General features: G+C 38.7%; 2 protein-coding genes across 4 annotated transcripts; both read left to right on the top strand.

Annotated features, from left to right (window-relative positions):
- The first annotated feature begins 12951 nt into the window (after positions 1–12951).
- Positions 12952–14505, top strand: LOC118439533. Of its 3 annotated transcripts, none has more exons than XR_004837472.1 (3): positions 12952–13419; positions 13510–13698; positions 13765–14505. XR_004837472.1 is itself a non-coding variant. In XM_035860926.1 (3 exons), the coding sequence occupies exons 1-3, from the start codon at positions 13191–13193 to the stop codon at positions 13992–13994; spliced, it is 378 nt and encodes a 125-aa protein (XP_035716819.1). In that variant the 5' UTR covers positions 12952–13190; the 3' UTR covers positions 13995–14505. The 3 variants fall into 3 exon arrangements, 2 of the variants coding, with proteins under 2 accessions (XP_035716819.1, XP_035716818.1); XM_035860926.1 differs by lacking the exon at positions 13510–13698 and having other exon boundaries at positions 12952–13225; positions 13307–13419; XM_035860925.1 differs by lacking the exon at positions 13510–13698.
- Positions 14506–14830: 325 nt separating this feature from the next.
- Positions 14831–15902, top strand: LOC110861180. Its single transcript, XM_022110292.2, has 2 exons — positions 14831–15100; positions 15430–15902. Exons 1-2 carry the CDS (start codon positions 14916–14918, stop codon positions 15830–15832), a joined length of 588 nt encoding a protein of 195 aa, XP_021965984.1. The 5' UTR covers positions 14831–14915; the 3' UTR covers positions 15833–15902.
- Positions 15903–16169: the final 267 nt, after the last annotated feature.

Below are 16169 nucleotides of genomic sequence, written 5' to 3'. Positions count from 1 at the left end.
ACTCTTCTGTGTCCAAGATTGCAAAAAGACTCGAAGAATTTGCTATTCAAAGTCCCGAAGTGATATGGAGAAGTTTGTGTGCGAGAAAAGTGAAAAGTTTGCGGTCACGGTAATGATAGTGGGGGTAATGAGCGGTCGTGGAACTCTCCCTTTGATTGGAGTTCCCTATAATGTAAAGATTAATGCCACCTACTATGTTGAGAAAGTTTTAAAACCACTTTTGGAAGAAGAAATTCCAAAACCTTATCGTGGCGAGACCCGGTCTGGTGTCACTTTGCATAACGCATTTTGCATACAAAATTAACCCCTAACGCATTTAACCTAAATAGTCACTTTGCATACAAGGTCATTTTGCATACTGCTGCTTTGCATACCACTCGTTCATCTCCTCATCTTTTCTCTTTTCACAAACTCCGCCCGATAAAATATTTAATAATCAAGTGATTCAGTAAAATGTCTGGGTTCTTACATGACACCTACGTTGGATTTGAGTACGACGTCCGATAATCTTATGGAATAGTTACACTTTTTATGAAAATTCCACTCCTTTTACCAATAACTCTGTAGAGGCTTGGCATTTTCGAATGAATGTCATTTGCAATGGGTCTCATCAAAGTATATGGAATTGTGTCGTAATTTTGAAGGCGGATCAGACACATTGATAATTGGAGGTTCAAAAATTACACGGTGGTATCAGGTTAATGAATTTTGTTGAAATTTATAATACTACAGTTGATATGCAGCAATATTTTCGACCAATTTCGTATTGTCTACACGATTTTAGTTCTCATTAATCGGAAATTATTTCTTTTTTACAATTTATGAGAAAATGTATTATGGAAAGTGGTTGTTTATACCATGTGACTTTTATGGGATAAAAATTCTGCAATATAACCGTTATGGAAAAGGGATTATGCAAAGTGACCGGAGACGGCGAGACCCACAAGGTATTTGTTCATCATGACGCTGCGTCGTCTGACACCGCTCGGATCACCACCCAGTATTCAGCCATTCTTTCTTTAATGTTCGGAATTTAAACTATTTTGCATAAAGATAAACTAGTTATGTCCAGTTATGCGCCTTTAGTGCTTTAATTCTGATCTGAAACTTCAGATTGACACTTTTTTTAAATGGACATAAAATCTTTTATGCATTTTGCAAACTTTTAGACGAACAATGGTTCAAAGAAAATCTGCTGCCGGCTTTAAAAGCCCGGCTTTTTGAAAATGATAACTTCATTCCTCATGAGAAAAGGATGAGGAATACGATGAAATCATTCAAAATATCCAGCAACGAATATTTCGCCCAAAAATTAATAGTTTCCGACACGTTCTATAATCTCGCCTAACCCTCAGTATATGTATTTACCGACGTTAAAACACTGAATTAGATCGCACAATTTTGCTCAGAATAGATGCTTTTATACACCCAAATCACTAACCACACGGCAAAGTTACGGCATATTTATATTCACTGTTGAAAAGTCTTGTTTAAAAGATATACAAAAATTCACATACTTGTAAATTAAGACCCATGTATTTCCCGATGGGTTGCAACACCCCTCTGGGAGTGGTCCGTCTGGTCAAGTTCCTTTATTTAGACCACTATCCATTCCGGAACCAGCTCCCGTATCGATTTTCGTACCGGAAGGGAATTTTACACGTGGAAGCCATGCCAAATCAAAGTCTGTATGCAAAATTTGTCCCCCCGGTGATCTCTGTTGGAGTAATATTGTTATCGGCGGTTGGCATTTATTACCTTACCCGGGACGTGGATAATATTTTGATGGATATTCGTTTCTGGGTGTGGCTTGGTTTCATCGCATTCGACACGTTTTCTACTTTTGCCTATTGTATCGTAACATTTGACGAGGAGCAGATACACATAAAAGTTTGGGAAGATGTGGTGCAGTTTGATTGGCATATTCGAAAAGGTAAATTATTTGGGGTTAGTGACGGATAAAATCAATCTGCTTAAGTTGAAAAAGATTGTTTAGTCGGGCCTGTATTAAATATATGTTAGATTAAACGGAGAAAGCAAATTACAAATTTTCACATAAAGACAAAGTATGCAAATATCACCGTGTTGGGAATAATTTTTTGAAATAGATTTTACGTTAGGGTATTTTTACTAGCAAAAATTTATGTTTCTTTGCAATTTCTGTCCAATTCTAAAAAACTTAACACAATCGCATATTATGCAGCTTTTGCTATACAAAATTATTCAACTACGTATACTTAAAAAATGTAAAACAACTATGAGCATGGACAAGCTCCAACTTTCTAAAGCAGAAATTGTCTCAAAATCGGTGGTACTGATTTATTGCTTAAATAAAATTTGTTAAGTGAGGTTATTTTCCGGCTACCTTGTAGCCTAGAAATACAAATTTCTAACAAAATACATATGTCCACCCTTTTCAGAATTTGGAATCCATTTCTCCCTCGACTATCGGAAATTATTGATAAATTCCTACACTAACGTTACCTCTGTCATTATTTCCTTCTTCGTCGTATTCTCCTACGTTGCCACCCCATTCATCGTCCTTCTTGGAATGACCGTCTTCGACCTGGACCAGTCCTCTTATCTTATCCGACACTTTCTCGCTCATAAGATTTCCGGCGTTTTTACCCGACTTTCGATATTTCTGATAACCTACGCGTTAAACATATTCCTCGTGTACGACATGGGTCGAATGATGTGTCTTGGATTCTGCAACGTACTTTATGTTCTACAATGTTCTGGAGCATGTTTGAAAATCGGCCCGTTGTTTGTGACCAAATTTTCAAAATTGTACGATCTGCACGTTTTGATCCGTTGGTTCAAGTGCTACCAGATTCAGGAAGTTCTTGTCGAATTTTTTATCAGGAATGGACTTTTCGTCGCACTTTCGACCTGTTTTACCGCGCTAATTTCAAGTAGTTATATTTTAATTAGGTTGCACTCCACGTTTCCGTATTTCTTTCTTTTTTTGGGGGTCCTTGGTTTCGGTGGGGTCACGCTGGTGGTCAAGGTTTGTTGGGGCATGTTGTCTCTGGTGCATAGTGAGACGAAATATTACCTCGAGGCCCTTGTGCAGTTGAAGACGTTGCGAAAAATTAGAACCGTTTGGGAGAGAAAGTTTCACTGTAAAGTGGTGAAAGCTATGCGGCCCACGGCGGCTCCAGTGGGGATTGGGAGCTTCACGTTTTTCCATGCAAAACGAAGCAATGAATTGTATCTGGTGATGTTTGTTGTTAATAATACGATCTCATTGTTACTGATTAATTGATGGTGAGATTAACGGGGGGATTGAGAAATATATTTCGCTCGCTACATATTTGTCTAAAGCACAAAACACTTTGTAAGCATTGAAAAATTGATGTAATATGCAGGAATTAAATACCTAAATTAAATTGTGTACGAATTCACTGTGCAATCCTAAGTATGGTGTCCTATTTATACACATAGATATGTATGTATGCAGATTATAGGTATTTAAGTCCGTTTGAACCTGATCATGCAAACCATTCTCAAATGTAGAAATGGACTCTAAATAAGATTGTAAATTCAGATATCCGCAATTGGGTAAAATGTGTCCAACCGTAGCCTCAGATTTTACACAAAACTGAAGAAATTCGACTCAAATGTCGTTATCCCTTTTTTATCCTACTTTGAGTAAGTTTTGTACAACTTTATTTACAGTGTGTACTTATGTATTTACATTTTATAGATTATAAATATCCTGTAATTTTATTTTTGTAAACATGAAGGGTGAAGTGCATCTTATCATGATTTTCTCGCTGGAAAGTCAAATTCTTCCAGACCAGCCAGAATACATAAGAAACACAATCATGTCAGGGCCACGATAAATAATTTAGGTGTCCGGGGATATGCTGGTTTCATGCTTTTGCAAATACTATACTAGAATTTGTATAAGTACATACTTATTTACATATGCATATGCATACGTTACGCTGTAATTATGTAAATATATACTCGTTCAAAGGAGTTAATAAAACATGCATGGGTGGTATGTACATAAATATGTGTGCATTTTCATAACGCTGTCTTACACATGTTCCGATATTCTAGATGGCACGCAACTGCCTGGGTGACTTTTCATTTCGGGTAATGAGAAGTAGGGTTCCTAAGTAATTCTGTATTTTTTGTGTAAAAACTCACAAGAATTGATATTATCAATGTACATATATTATGTTTTTAATTTCAGTGTTGTTATGTAATCCAAAAAATGCGTGTCCTCTCCAGGAAGTAGTTCATAGTAAATACTATCGAATGCAAGATAAACACTACAATAACTGGATGTAGTATTTCTTTAAAATTCTTTCGAAAATAATAAAAGAACCCTGATGTTAATTTACAAGTCAACCTTGACTTTTTATATTCATGTAATGTAATGCTATAAATATTTGTGTACTAGGTAAGAATTTGTTTAGTAAGCCAAGTGGGTGGGAAAACAATGACTAGAGAGACGTTCTAAACTTTCCTACCTATCCGGTATCGGCTAACACTAATTGACATTAGTAAATATTCCAGTTTACCTTACATTTTCAAAATGTCTCCCATCTTGGTAATAATCCTCTTACTAAAATCCTTTCTCCATACAGCCACTGCAGACCCACTGTCTCAATTAGTAAATGAAATCAAAAATTGCGAGATGAAAGTAATCCATAGTGGGAACATTGGCATCACTCTCATGTCAACTAACATTCTTAGTCCTATGAAAATTATTCATACACAAACCCACCCAAAGTCGAACCGGGTAGAACTCAATTTATCCAAGCTTAGAGAGCTTCCTTGCAAACTCAGCCTACTTCTGTCCCCTCGAAAAATTTCCATTAATTGGACCAACACGGATCTACTCTTCTGGCTTAAAATAGCAGAATATAGATACATTCAGGCTTCTTACAACGAATGGGACCACACCGCGGTTCACGTGGTGACAATTTTGATCTCAACCTTGGAAAAATCCAAGTTTCAAAAAATCATGCCATACCCACCAAAATTTTACCAAACCCTCAATTTTGGAGTTCTATTGCATAACGACTACCAAAACCTACTTGAGCTTTGTGTTCAGTCAAAAGAAGAAATGTTGCGATTTTCATGCGAACCGTTGGTAGGACGGCGCCAAGTTGTTGAAACGTTTGTAACGCTTTTAAGAAACCCAAACACGTGGGAATTGAGCACCCTCTCAAGTACAGATATCGCCACAAAAGAGCAAGTGCATCACATCACACAATATCCATATTCTAAAATATTCAACGTTTTCGACCCCTTCAGAAGTCCAGGGTCAATTTATCAGCATATATTTCACTCCATTTTTTACCCGGCTAATTCATCCCTGCTACATCATACTGATCCTTCTCAAGGAAATGAGCTCCCTAGCGTTGGACTGACCCGATTTTCCCGCACGTACAACCTTGGAAGTTTCCCTGGCGTCCAAATGTTTGCCTTGCGGATGGAAGGCTTCCAATTTTTGACCTGTTGGTCGCAACCCTATTTGACCTTTGCCTTCTACTTAACCCCTTTCCAACCCAGTTTATGGATTTGCATCATGACTTTCTTAATTGTCTTGATCGTTATGTTAAAACTTTATCAAAATCGGGTCTTAAAAATTTCTTCCTCTTTTTCGCCGTGGCTCGTCCTTCTAGCGAATCTACTCGAACAGGAGAGTTTCATACCGGAAGGGTTGAAACGGAAACGCTTCCTACCCTACGTCATGGCCGGGTGGGGAATAGTGTCCATCGTACTGACAAATTGTTACATTGGATTAATGATTTCTGAACTTAATGCGCCCCTCCCAGTGACAAATTATCCCGTGACGTTTAAGGATTTGTTATGTGACGAGGGTTTTATTAAAAAATCGTACCACCGAAAAAGAGCAGAAGGCGGGAATTTTACGGAGTGGTGGATCGAGACGTTTCATACGTATCAAACTTTCTGGCTAAGTTATCACAATTTGGGGAAGAAGGATAGGATGAAAGTCGCTCGGGAAACGTGCTTTGGGCTTTTGTCACCACCCGGGTTAAATGGGATGGACAAATTTTCCGCTTTTCTGGAAGAAACAACCTGGGTTCAGCGGATATTATTTGTCGATGGTGCTCTTAAATTAGATAACCTCACAGAACAAGAATTAACCCTGCTTTCCCTACTAAATCCGAAACATTCCCATGAACCGAGGATGGCATCGATTGAGACGGAAGTTGTCAAATGTGGGCGAACCGCATTCGTTTCGGACATCTCCGATGTTCAGGAAGAGTTCAAGTATTTAAAAAGGTCTTATTTTGGGGTTGGATTTTACAAGGGGAGAGACATATTGGCGGGTGATCTGTACGGGTGGGTTTTTGAAAAGGCGGGGAATTCTAAAATTCCGAAATATGCTAAATTCCTGTTCGAATCTGGGATACAGAACAGGTTAATAGGCGAGTTAAATGATCGAAGGTTTCGAGGACGGAGGCCGCCGATGAAAGTTGGGCACACATTCTCAACTATGATGAGAATGAATGGCAGTATTGTGACGTTCTTTATACTGGTTGGATCTTTAATCAGCGTGTCATTTTTTCGCTTTTTGTTCGAAATGAGGGTTCAGATTGAAATGTGGTGTTTATTTATGACATACAAATGTATTAGGGCACTGAAAAATCTTAAGTGCATAAAATTCAGAAAAAAAATGTTAACTAATTGTTTCTCGTGATTAATATGAAAATCGTTATAGATAAATAAATTTCTGAATTTACAGGTACACATGAATTGCGAAAATTTTTTGGGCTAATTTATTTCCTATATAGGCAATTGTAAAAATAGTTCGGGCGGTCAGAAATTTAATACGCCCTTATTTATTGGCTTACTTCTTAAAAGGTGACCGTAACCATCATAAGTATGTACATACCAAGGGTGATTTACGTTAAGTGGGGCGATTTTGAAGTTCAGCAACTACGAAACTGGTTAGACTTTTGACCCCAAATTTTGAGCATAATAATATGTGACCCATGTGACCTATCTGTGTGTACCAAAAATTAACTCCCAAGACAGAAATGACCCCCCAACTTACCCCAGAGCAAGAGGGTGTGGAGAACACTTTTTCCAACTCCGAATTGCTGGCGACAAAAGTTCTTGACGAAGTAAAAAAAACTAAAACGTGGCATATATTATGCCCCAGTGTGCAGGGAACTCAAAACAATTAATTTTTTCCCCAAATATAACTGGCTGTATTTTTGGAGAAAACTTAAAAATAGCCCCCACGCGATTTAAGCGTCATCGGTCTACTTCAAATCCATACCAAACATCGAATTTAAAATTTAGAAAAGCAACCTGGTGCCATTAAATTAAGAAAGGCCTCCTCTAACTGACAAAATAATAATCATAGAAAAATTTCAAACATGGTGAGATATATAAAGTTCCATTTTATCAAAAAAAGTTTCTGAGTTGTTTTTGCACAAAGGGACCTGGTATTCAAAGAGGTGAAACATAGGATCTACTAAGGCCCAAAATTTCAAAGCGATATTACATATAGCGCATAAGTTATTAAGCTTTAAAATCGCCCAAAGTTGACGTAAATAACCTTTGATGCTAGTCTAGCACACAGACATGTTTATTCATTTTAGTATAGATTATATTCGCAGAGATGTATGTATGTGTACAATATTCCTTTTGAGAAAAGTCTAAACGCCCAGCGCTTCACAAAATTGCCCTATCCGAAATATACAAAAAAAACTTAACCTATTTCGTAGTCCTACAGTAAAAAAATCTCATCCAGCTCTCGTCCGGCTGGAAGAGATCCCAAAATTGCAGCAACATTTCCACGCTGCACTGCCATACTCATCCTCTGTATGAGGAAAGATGTTGACCTCTTCTCCCCAGTGAGGATCGTGATCCTCGATCCGATTTCCTTGATAAGGGACAGACCCTCCTTACCCCACACTCCCATTGTTTCGATGGCTACGGGTACAAAGATGAATCGATCCTGGAGGAATTCGTATTTTTTCCTCTTGGCGTCCTCCGCTCTTTCGGCTGCCGCACCAGGATGAACGCACGATTGAGGGAGGTAAGATGGTGCGAAGGTGTCCGAACATGTAAAGTCCCATACAAGGGGTCTCCCTCGTGCCCACGGTACTAATGTTAGGCCGTCTGGGCGCTTTCCGTCTTGGCGAGAGCACCCTGGTGGCTCTTTGATAGCGGGGGCTCCAGCAGTGCGGAGTGCTCTCCAAATCACGTCATTGGCAGCAGTGTGTCGAGAATGACGACCGGCACTGCTTTTGCATTTCAGGCCATGATAGCCTTTTGATGTCACGCTAGCTCGGCATGGACATTTGTGAGGGTGGCAAACGTCGCAACCAAGACGAAGGGCGCATGCTACCCGTAATGCCTCATTTGGGAGTAGCGTCCCCAGTTGTGGCGAAGGGACGGCATTGAGCCACGCCCCCACGTGCGGCTGTCCCATCGCGAGGAGACGGGCCTTATCTTCATGCGTCAGCGCCCCATTTTTGAGGTGACTTACGGCGGCCTCCTGTTGAGGCATCTCCCAAGCCGCTTGAACATCCCTAAGTTCGAGTGGGGGGAGTTCGGCGGGGCCCATCGGGTTCCACATTTCTTCCCCTTCCTGCCTGGCGGTGTCGGTGTCATGCAGGTAAGGTGGCAGAAGGCGCTCAACAAGGGGCAGGGCGCTGTAGGCGGACGCTAAGAAACACGGAATCGCCACGTCTACAGCATGCTTGACCCCTAGGCCACCTTCACTGACCGGAAGGGAAGACTGAAGCCACGAATGCGGGGAAAGGGTACAGTTGAGAATCCCTTCCATTGACTCCTTTAGTTTGGAGTCATATAAGGTGAGGGCGTCAAATCTTCGCCAAGTAGGGGCACAACGAAGAAAATATATGAGGCGGGGCGTGGATATGGAGGCCCGAAGGAGGAAAAAAGCAGAGTGGGAGGAGAGCTCGAGTAGTCGGGTCCCAAGTTTTGCGAGTTGTTCGGCCTTTGCCCCCAATACAGTCTCGATTGACATATCGGTGAGAGGAGCACCCAGAAGAACGGCAGCTTCGGGGGAATCTGCTGTATCCCCGGTGCTGCCCGGCAAAAACGCTCCAAAATTTCAAGGCGGGAACGTTCGTCCGCCCCTAGCACGCCCACTTCACACTTGGCGGTGTTCAGGCGAAGACCAACTTCCTCCCCCATGCGGATAATGGTGTCCATCGCGACTAACACTTTTTCTGGGGTGTCCGCTATAGTGGCATCGTCCAGATACCACAGATTAAGTTCTGCCTCGATTGCAAGGATAATGGGCTGGACGACGAGGGCGAAGAGTGCGGGACCTAACGGGTTCCCTTGTTGGCGGGAGGAGATGGGGGTGTCGCCATAGTATAATTGAGACGGAAAAGCATAAGCCTGCGACAAAAAACTGAACATTGAGGGGAACCTTTCATGAATAATGTGGAGAATTGTATCCCGCCGTATCTCGTTAAAGGCGTTGTTAAAGTCGACTTTTAAAAAGGCTTTGGGTGTCGTATGGGCGTGTCCCCAATAGATGCGGGCCGCATGTGCCGCCGCTTCGGCACCCCCCCTTATCCCCACCCCCAGTTGATGGGGTGCTAGGTATTCCACAAGGTCGGGGGACATTCTTTTCAGTGCGATTTTAGCGGAAAGGCGGCGCCATACATTTCCAACCGCCACGGGCCGAATCCCGCCAGTTTTCTTCTTTAGGGCGGTGAGGGAAGCTCCATAGAAAATCGGGCAGAAGGGGACTGGAACACTCCCGCTGAGAACAACATTTATTAAATTTACGATAACCTTTGGTATTTACATATGTACCTTGACCAACAATATGTATATATACACATACTTATTTTATTTAGTCATCAATTTTCCGAAATTTTGTGTCAGAAAATAGACCAAAACGTTTACATTCATATCTTGTTCAAAATAAGTAGATATGTACATGTGGACATATGTATATGTGTGTATATGCTGCTCAATTAGGTACAATTACCATCAACCCAATCATGATTATATAAAACGTGAAATACTAATTTGCATGTATATGTAAAGGAACTATGTATGCATGTATGTGTGCACAGCACAGCACATATTTAGTTCATACATACATGTATGATCATGCCGGAATTGCAAAGTATATATGTAGGAATTATCAAAGAAAAATGGTATCTTTACTCAATTTTTCACGTAATTTGTCTCTTGACAATAATTTGACTAAACTACATAAATGCTCTTTCATTGCGTGTAATTCATGGTCGTGCGTCAAGCATTTATTTATTGCTTACACATCCAGTTCCCAAACTCAAATGGTAGTAGGCATCCGTGCTGCTTACTATCCTTGCCCACTAAATATACAGAATTTCTGAAATAAATTCAAATTTCGACAATTTTAAAATGCTGTATTTCGTGGTTAGAAACTACTTAAAACGCGCCGTCCTAGGAAGCCAGAGGTCAACCCTATTCACGCTTTATTATCTTACCTGGGAGACAAAAAGCTCTCGTGTCACGATACCCCAGGACGAGTGGCGGCTCCGAACGCTTCAACTAATAAACGCTTTAATTGCGTGTTTCATCCTTCCCGTGATGTGGATGAGGTGCTACACCTTAGCAACGTCACAGGAGGGAATTGATGATAAGATAACGCTATGTTTAACCTCCCTGGTGAGTTTTGTTATTCCGTCGTACTTGGGATTTGCAAGTGTTCTAATGAAACCGTCCGGCGCTAAGAAATATATCGCTTGTTTTGATGCCATCCTACATTTGGAGTGTGCTTTGGAAGGTAAGCATTAATCACTGACTGCACTATTTCAATAACGTTGTGTTTGATGTCTGATATGATAAACCATCAATATTGAAAAAAAAACAGTCAGAAGATTTCTAAAAAATTCACTTTTTCAACTGTTTGTATTCTTAGATCACAAATGAATAAGAATCTTTATATTTGTTAAGTAAATCCGGATTGTTCTCAGAACGAAATTCGGATTTCGATGTATTCTTAACCCGAAAAATCCGGATTGGACAGCCCTAAAACGACAGTACTAAAACTATGCAATTTTCTAAGATTTTGTCAGAATTTCATATATATATATATATGCAGAAGCACATTTAATGGCTTTCCAACTAGGCTACAAACAGAACTCACCATCAGGCATTATTTCATGAATAAGTACCACTATGTATGAACTTTTTTCATGGTTTTCAGGTTTCGTCCTCATCAAACAACATAAAAACCATGGGGACAAATTGGACTCTGCGATTAAAGAAATGTTAAAATCTGCCAACTTATTTTTACTCACATTTGAATATATCGTCCCAATTCTTATCCTATTTTTTGCTTTATCTACATCAAACCCTTTTTACACCATGCTTCGAGCCATCCACAATTTCGAGGCGTACGGACCCGTTATTCCCGTCGTAATGCAGGTGTCAATCGGAATCTGGGCCACTTTTGGGTTCCTATTTATGATATCAACCTTAGTAATTTGCATCTTACTAGTTGCCTACAGTATCTCGTGTCTCTACGTGTGGACGATGTTCCTCGTCGAGTCAAAGAGTAATGTATCTTTCAAACTTGGCGGTGGACTTGGTTTCCATTCTTGTATAAAAATCTACAAAATGCTCCGTGTCATGACCTTAGTTGAGGGAGAATTAATTGGTGAATTTATAATTCCGTGTCTTCATCACTTCTCGGCGGTAGCTATGTCAACCAGCTCCGTGTTCCTGATTCTGGTAGAAGTTTCGGATCGTGGCGGAAAATCGGTGTTGTTAATTACGTCTTGCATCGTAATTTTGATTTATTCCACAATGCTGGAGATATTTGCGATCTGTGTCAACGCAAAGATTGGAATGTTGTCGAAGACGTTTTTGAGACGGTTACGAATGGAGAATGGGAGAGATTCGTATCGCCGAAGGATTTTAAATGGCATGCTGCCAAATTCGGTATGTCTGGAGTGCCTAAGATCTGTCGACATGATACACAATGGGATGCAAATGAGCTACTTTTTGAGCTATTTGGACCGAGTGACGCATTTCACGTGGACTTTATTAGTAGCGTACAGATAGAACCAGCATTTAAAGATCAGGTTTTGATCTTGAAATTATCTTGAAATTGCATACTATCTTAATTTTAAATTTTTCTGTACGTGATGTCAAGATACATAATCACAAGTTTTGTGCCTTTTACATACCTTAAAATCAGCTACCCCTATAAATAGTTTTTCTTTTTTGTGGTTTTATTCTGGTAAAATATTTCTATGACAGCTCTATTTTTCAGTGGAGATAAAGTTTGAGGATTTAAATACAGCCAAATTAGTCCTTGATAGATCGACCAAAAAACCCAAGGCTTCCTAAATTCAAAATGAATTATGATGAAAATAATAATAAGACCATTGTATTTCACATTTGGAATATTTACCCAAGAATTAATGACTTAACATTATAAGGCTAATACACATGCTCACACTGGAATTTCAATTATGTTATTCATAAATCATAGTGAATTTCTGTTTGTCAAATTATACATAAATGCATACATACGGAATAAAGAAATATGTAGATATGAAAATATCATACATCCTTTGAAATACATACAACTGTACGCATACTCCAATCACTCACTTGTGTTGAATTTTTCCCATTGTAACCTGACATTTTAACCATCCTGTACAATAAGTGCATAATGATACACTCATTCTCAATTTTCGCATAGGGTATGTATATAGTACCTAAAATATTCAGATAAGGTTGCTGTATAAAAATGTTTCTATGTAAAATAGTTAACTTTAAATAGAAACAGTGTAGCGCACGCACATGGTCGAAATAACGGTTTCGAAAAATGCCTGCATACATAAATTCAACATACTGATATTTCCTACAATAAACTTGAATTTTATAACGTTGGTAAAAAAATTATAGCAGTTTCCACATGAAACCCTGGTCATTCGTTGTTAGGATACCAGCCAACAACAAACCACCCATCCCAATTAATCGATTTCTGTTATCTCCTTCTCCTACACTGTCCCAATAATTTCCGGAGAATAAAAAATAAGCACTTACATGTGTAAAATAACCTCCAAATACCAGTTTTGATCTGTAAATCCGGATAATTGTGCTGCAATAATATTGTTTTTCAAGTACAATACAGCCCCCAAAATTAAAGCCACCAACAATCCACCTTCACACAATAAAGGAATTTAACCAGTTCGATGAAATTCTTCCCTAGGATCGTCGCTTTTCGCAAGTACAGCATTATTTCCATCTTGTTGATAACTATAGTCACGTTTATTGCCATAGTTAACGTCGCACTTGCCATAAAATACAGCGTCGCGTCATCATCACCAAGTGGAAATGAATCCGCCAGATATTTTATATTTGGCAGTATCGTACTGGTCCTTGTGGATGTGGGTATCCTTAAATTGGTCTGCTGTCGAAATGGTGAGTTAACTTGAAATTATTTACAAATATGTACCCTATTAAAAATCTGGTATATTTGGTCACACAAGTATTGATTTCTTTGTATTAAAGTTGATACCGCTTGGTATAAAAATGATTCCCATCCGTAAGAAACTGCTACCGATGTGGTAATACATTAATACCGAACTACATAATACACAGTGTATTATACACGGTAATACATACGCATGTATCAATAACACTTTGGAAGACTTGAATATGAGAACGGCTTGGTATTATATTAATACTGGATTTATAAGGGTGTGTAGACAGAAATCAGTATAAATACATATGTATGTAAATATTTACATATTACGTAATTTTCAGGCTTAGGAATAGCAAAACACTCGAGTGCAGATGATCCCCCTGTGGCCCTCCCGGGGGGAATGAGTAGCATTTGGGACGAACCAGCGGAAAACGTCAATACCGAAGACGATATCCAAAGACAAGCCAAAACTGATGAAGTCGTGCGAATCATCAGAGAACTGTTCTTCACGTTTGTCAACGAGGCGAGGAAAGTTCAAGATGAGGAGGACAAAACCACGCTACAAGCCTAGAGTTATCGATGCACAAGACTTATTTTAATTTAAAACTTTAACGAACATACATATTTAGAACATTTAAATACCTCGGTTATGTATTCGAGCCATAAATATATAGTTGAAGTTATCATTCCAAAATTAAATTTCGAACTTACTACGGCATTGTGTATCGATGTAATTTTAGTAAAACATACATAAAAAATCTACTTATGTACATATGTACTGATTGCTCAACTTTTTACTAATAAAAAGTATTCGGTATTTATACGAACGAGGTTCAAATAATTATATGTAAATATGTATGTAAATATAAGAAAATTCTGAAAAACTGAAAAAGTCCACGGGTAAAGTTTTGACCCCAACCGTCCCAAGGTGACACCTGGGAGGTGTGTCTATTATAAAATAAATATGGGCTGGATACAAACTAAGCCTTGATCTACGCTCATCAATATAATTTACCACAGGCTTTATGTAAAGATGTATCAGTATTCACAAACTCTAAATAAACTAAAATTTTGGACAATGACCACTTGTAAATGGATTGCCAAGTGTTTTTTATATATATATTTTTTAATGTATTGATGAATTTCAGAGCAGTTGTGTAAACCTGTTTAAACAGGTAAAACTTATTTCGACATCACCACTAAATAAATATGTTTAACAGGTATTTACATACATATTCAAATTAGCAATAAGATGATTATAAATAACAATTCCAGATGCACAATCAAAATCCAGAATTTGCGTCATAGAGTACAAATTTAAACAACTGCACTTGCCACATACTCATTCACCTATTCAACCCTACAACCTGTTCGTTTATGTTAAAACCGGTATAAATTTGGCTTCCCAAGGTGAATCCGACACAGAACATTTTTTTGTCAGGCAGAAATTGAGATTTACTTGTCCTAATTTCCTAATCTCCTAATTTCGAAAATGTTTCGGCTATTTTTGTTAATTTCCTTGGCGTCCTTCGTGGTTTCCGAAATTCCTGAAATTACGATTTATTCAGGTCCAAACCAGTCGGGAAACTCGTTCACTGTTCAAACCAAAGAAGCTGACCTGACCAACTGGGGTTTTTTCCTAGGGACGGCAAAATCCTACAAGATTAAGGGTGGATGGTAAGTTGCGAATTTTTAGCATGCAATTGTTTTAGCATATTTAAATGATTTCGAAATTTCAAAATTTTCAGTAATTTTATTTAGCAAGTAGGTGAATAATACGACTTTGTGCACCATTTTTAATTGTTTATGATAATGGGGGCATTCTTTAAGAGTTCGCATATTTAGTAACATTACCAAAAAATTTCCCAGTTTGGCTAAAAAAATTGCTACAAATTCATTTGAAAACTTGCTCTAGTTTAATTTCGCAAAATCTTACTAAAATAGTTTACGATGTGAACATGTCAATTCGTAATGTAATGAATACCCCAAATATTTTACATATTCAGGTGGGACTTTTTCGAAGGCAAGGATTACACACAGCACAAACACACCGCTGGATCGGGCGTGTATTCAAATAGTACTTCCAACTTTGACTGGAGTGGAATCAAATCATTGCGATATATCGGCCCACCAGACACCTCCATCCCGGCAGTGTCCTTCTACGAGGTCACCGATGTGAAAGGGCATCGTGAGAAGAGAGAGATGGTCGTCCTAGGCAGTTCCGGAACCGCGAATAATTTCCCCTTCGCCCCGAATGGAATCATAATTAATACTTTTGGATTTTCAAAGTGGACGATTTACCAGAATAACGACTTTACTGGAAAATCAGTTTGTCTTGATGGACACTGGAATGAGGTAAACACACATTTCAGTGGATTCCCATTCCTTTCGGTGAAATTTGGCTGCTAAATAACTTGCACTTGAAGTTCAAAATTATAAAATTTGGTATAATGATGAGAAATAAAAATTTGATTTGATATGTTTATGGCCGTAATTATTTTATGCTTATACACAGATACATACATACATACAGTCCTCATTTTAATGATAAACAATGGCAGTTTATATAATAATCTATACTTTTTGATAAGAAATAAACATTACAAACTATATGTATGTACATAAATAGATACATGCATACATGCTCGTGTTTCTCTAAGCTCATGAAAATGATTACTATTTTACACATGTGCAGAAATTTAATCGGCGCCTTGTGTGGGTAGAATATTAGTTTTTTTAGATCGAA

Source organism: Folsomia candida, unplaced genomic scaffold, assembly GCF_002217175.1.
Source record: "Folsomia candida strain VU population unplaced genomic scaffold, ASM221717v1 Fcan01_Sc038, whole genome shotgun sequence".
In the NCBI taxonomy this organism is placed as follows: domain Eukaryota; kingdom Metazoa; phylum Arthropoda; class Collembola; order Entomobryomorpha; family Isotomidae; genus Folsomia; species Folsomia candida.
The sequence above is the reverse complement of the archived record's forward strand: the minus strand, read 5'-3'. Positions and strand labels throughout refer to the sequence as shown.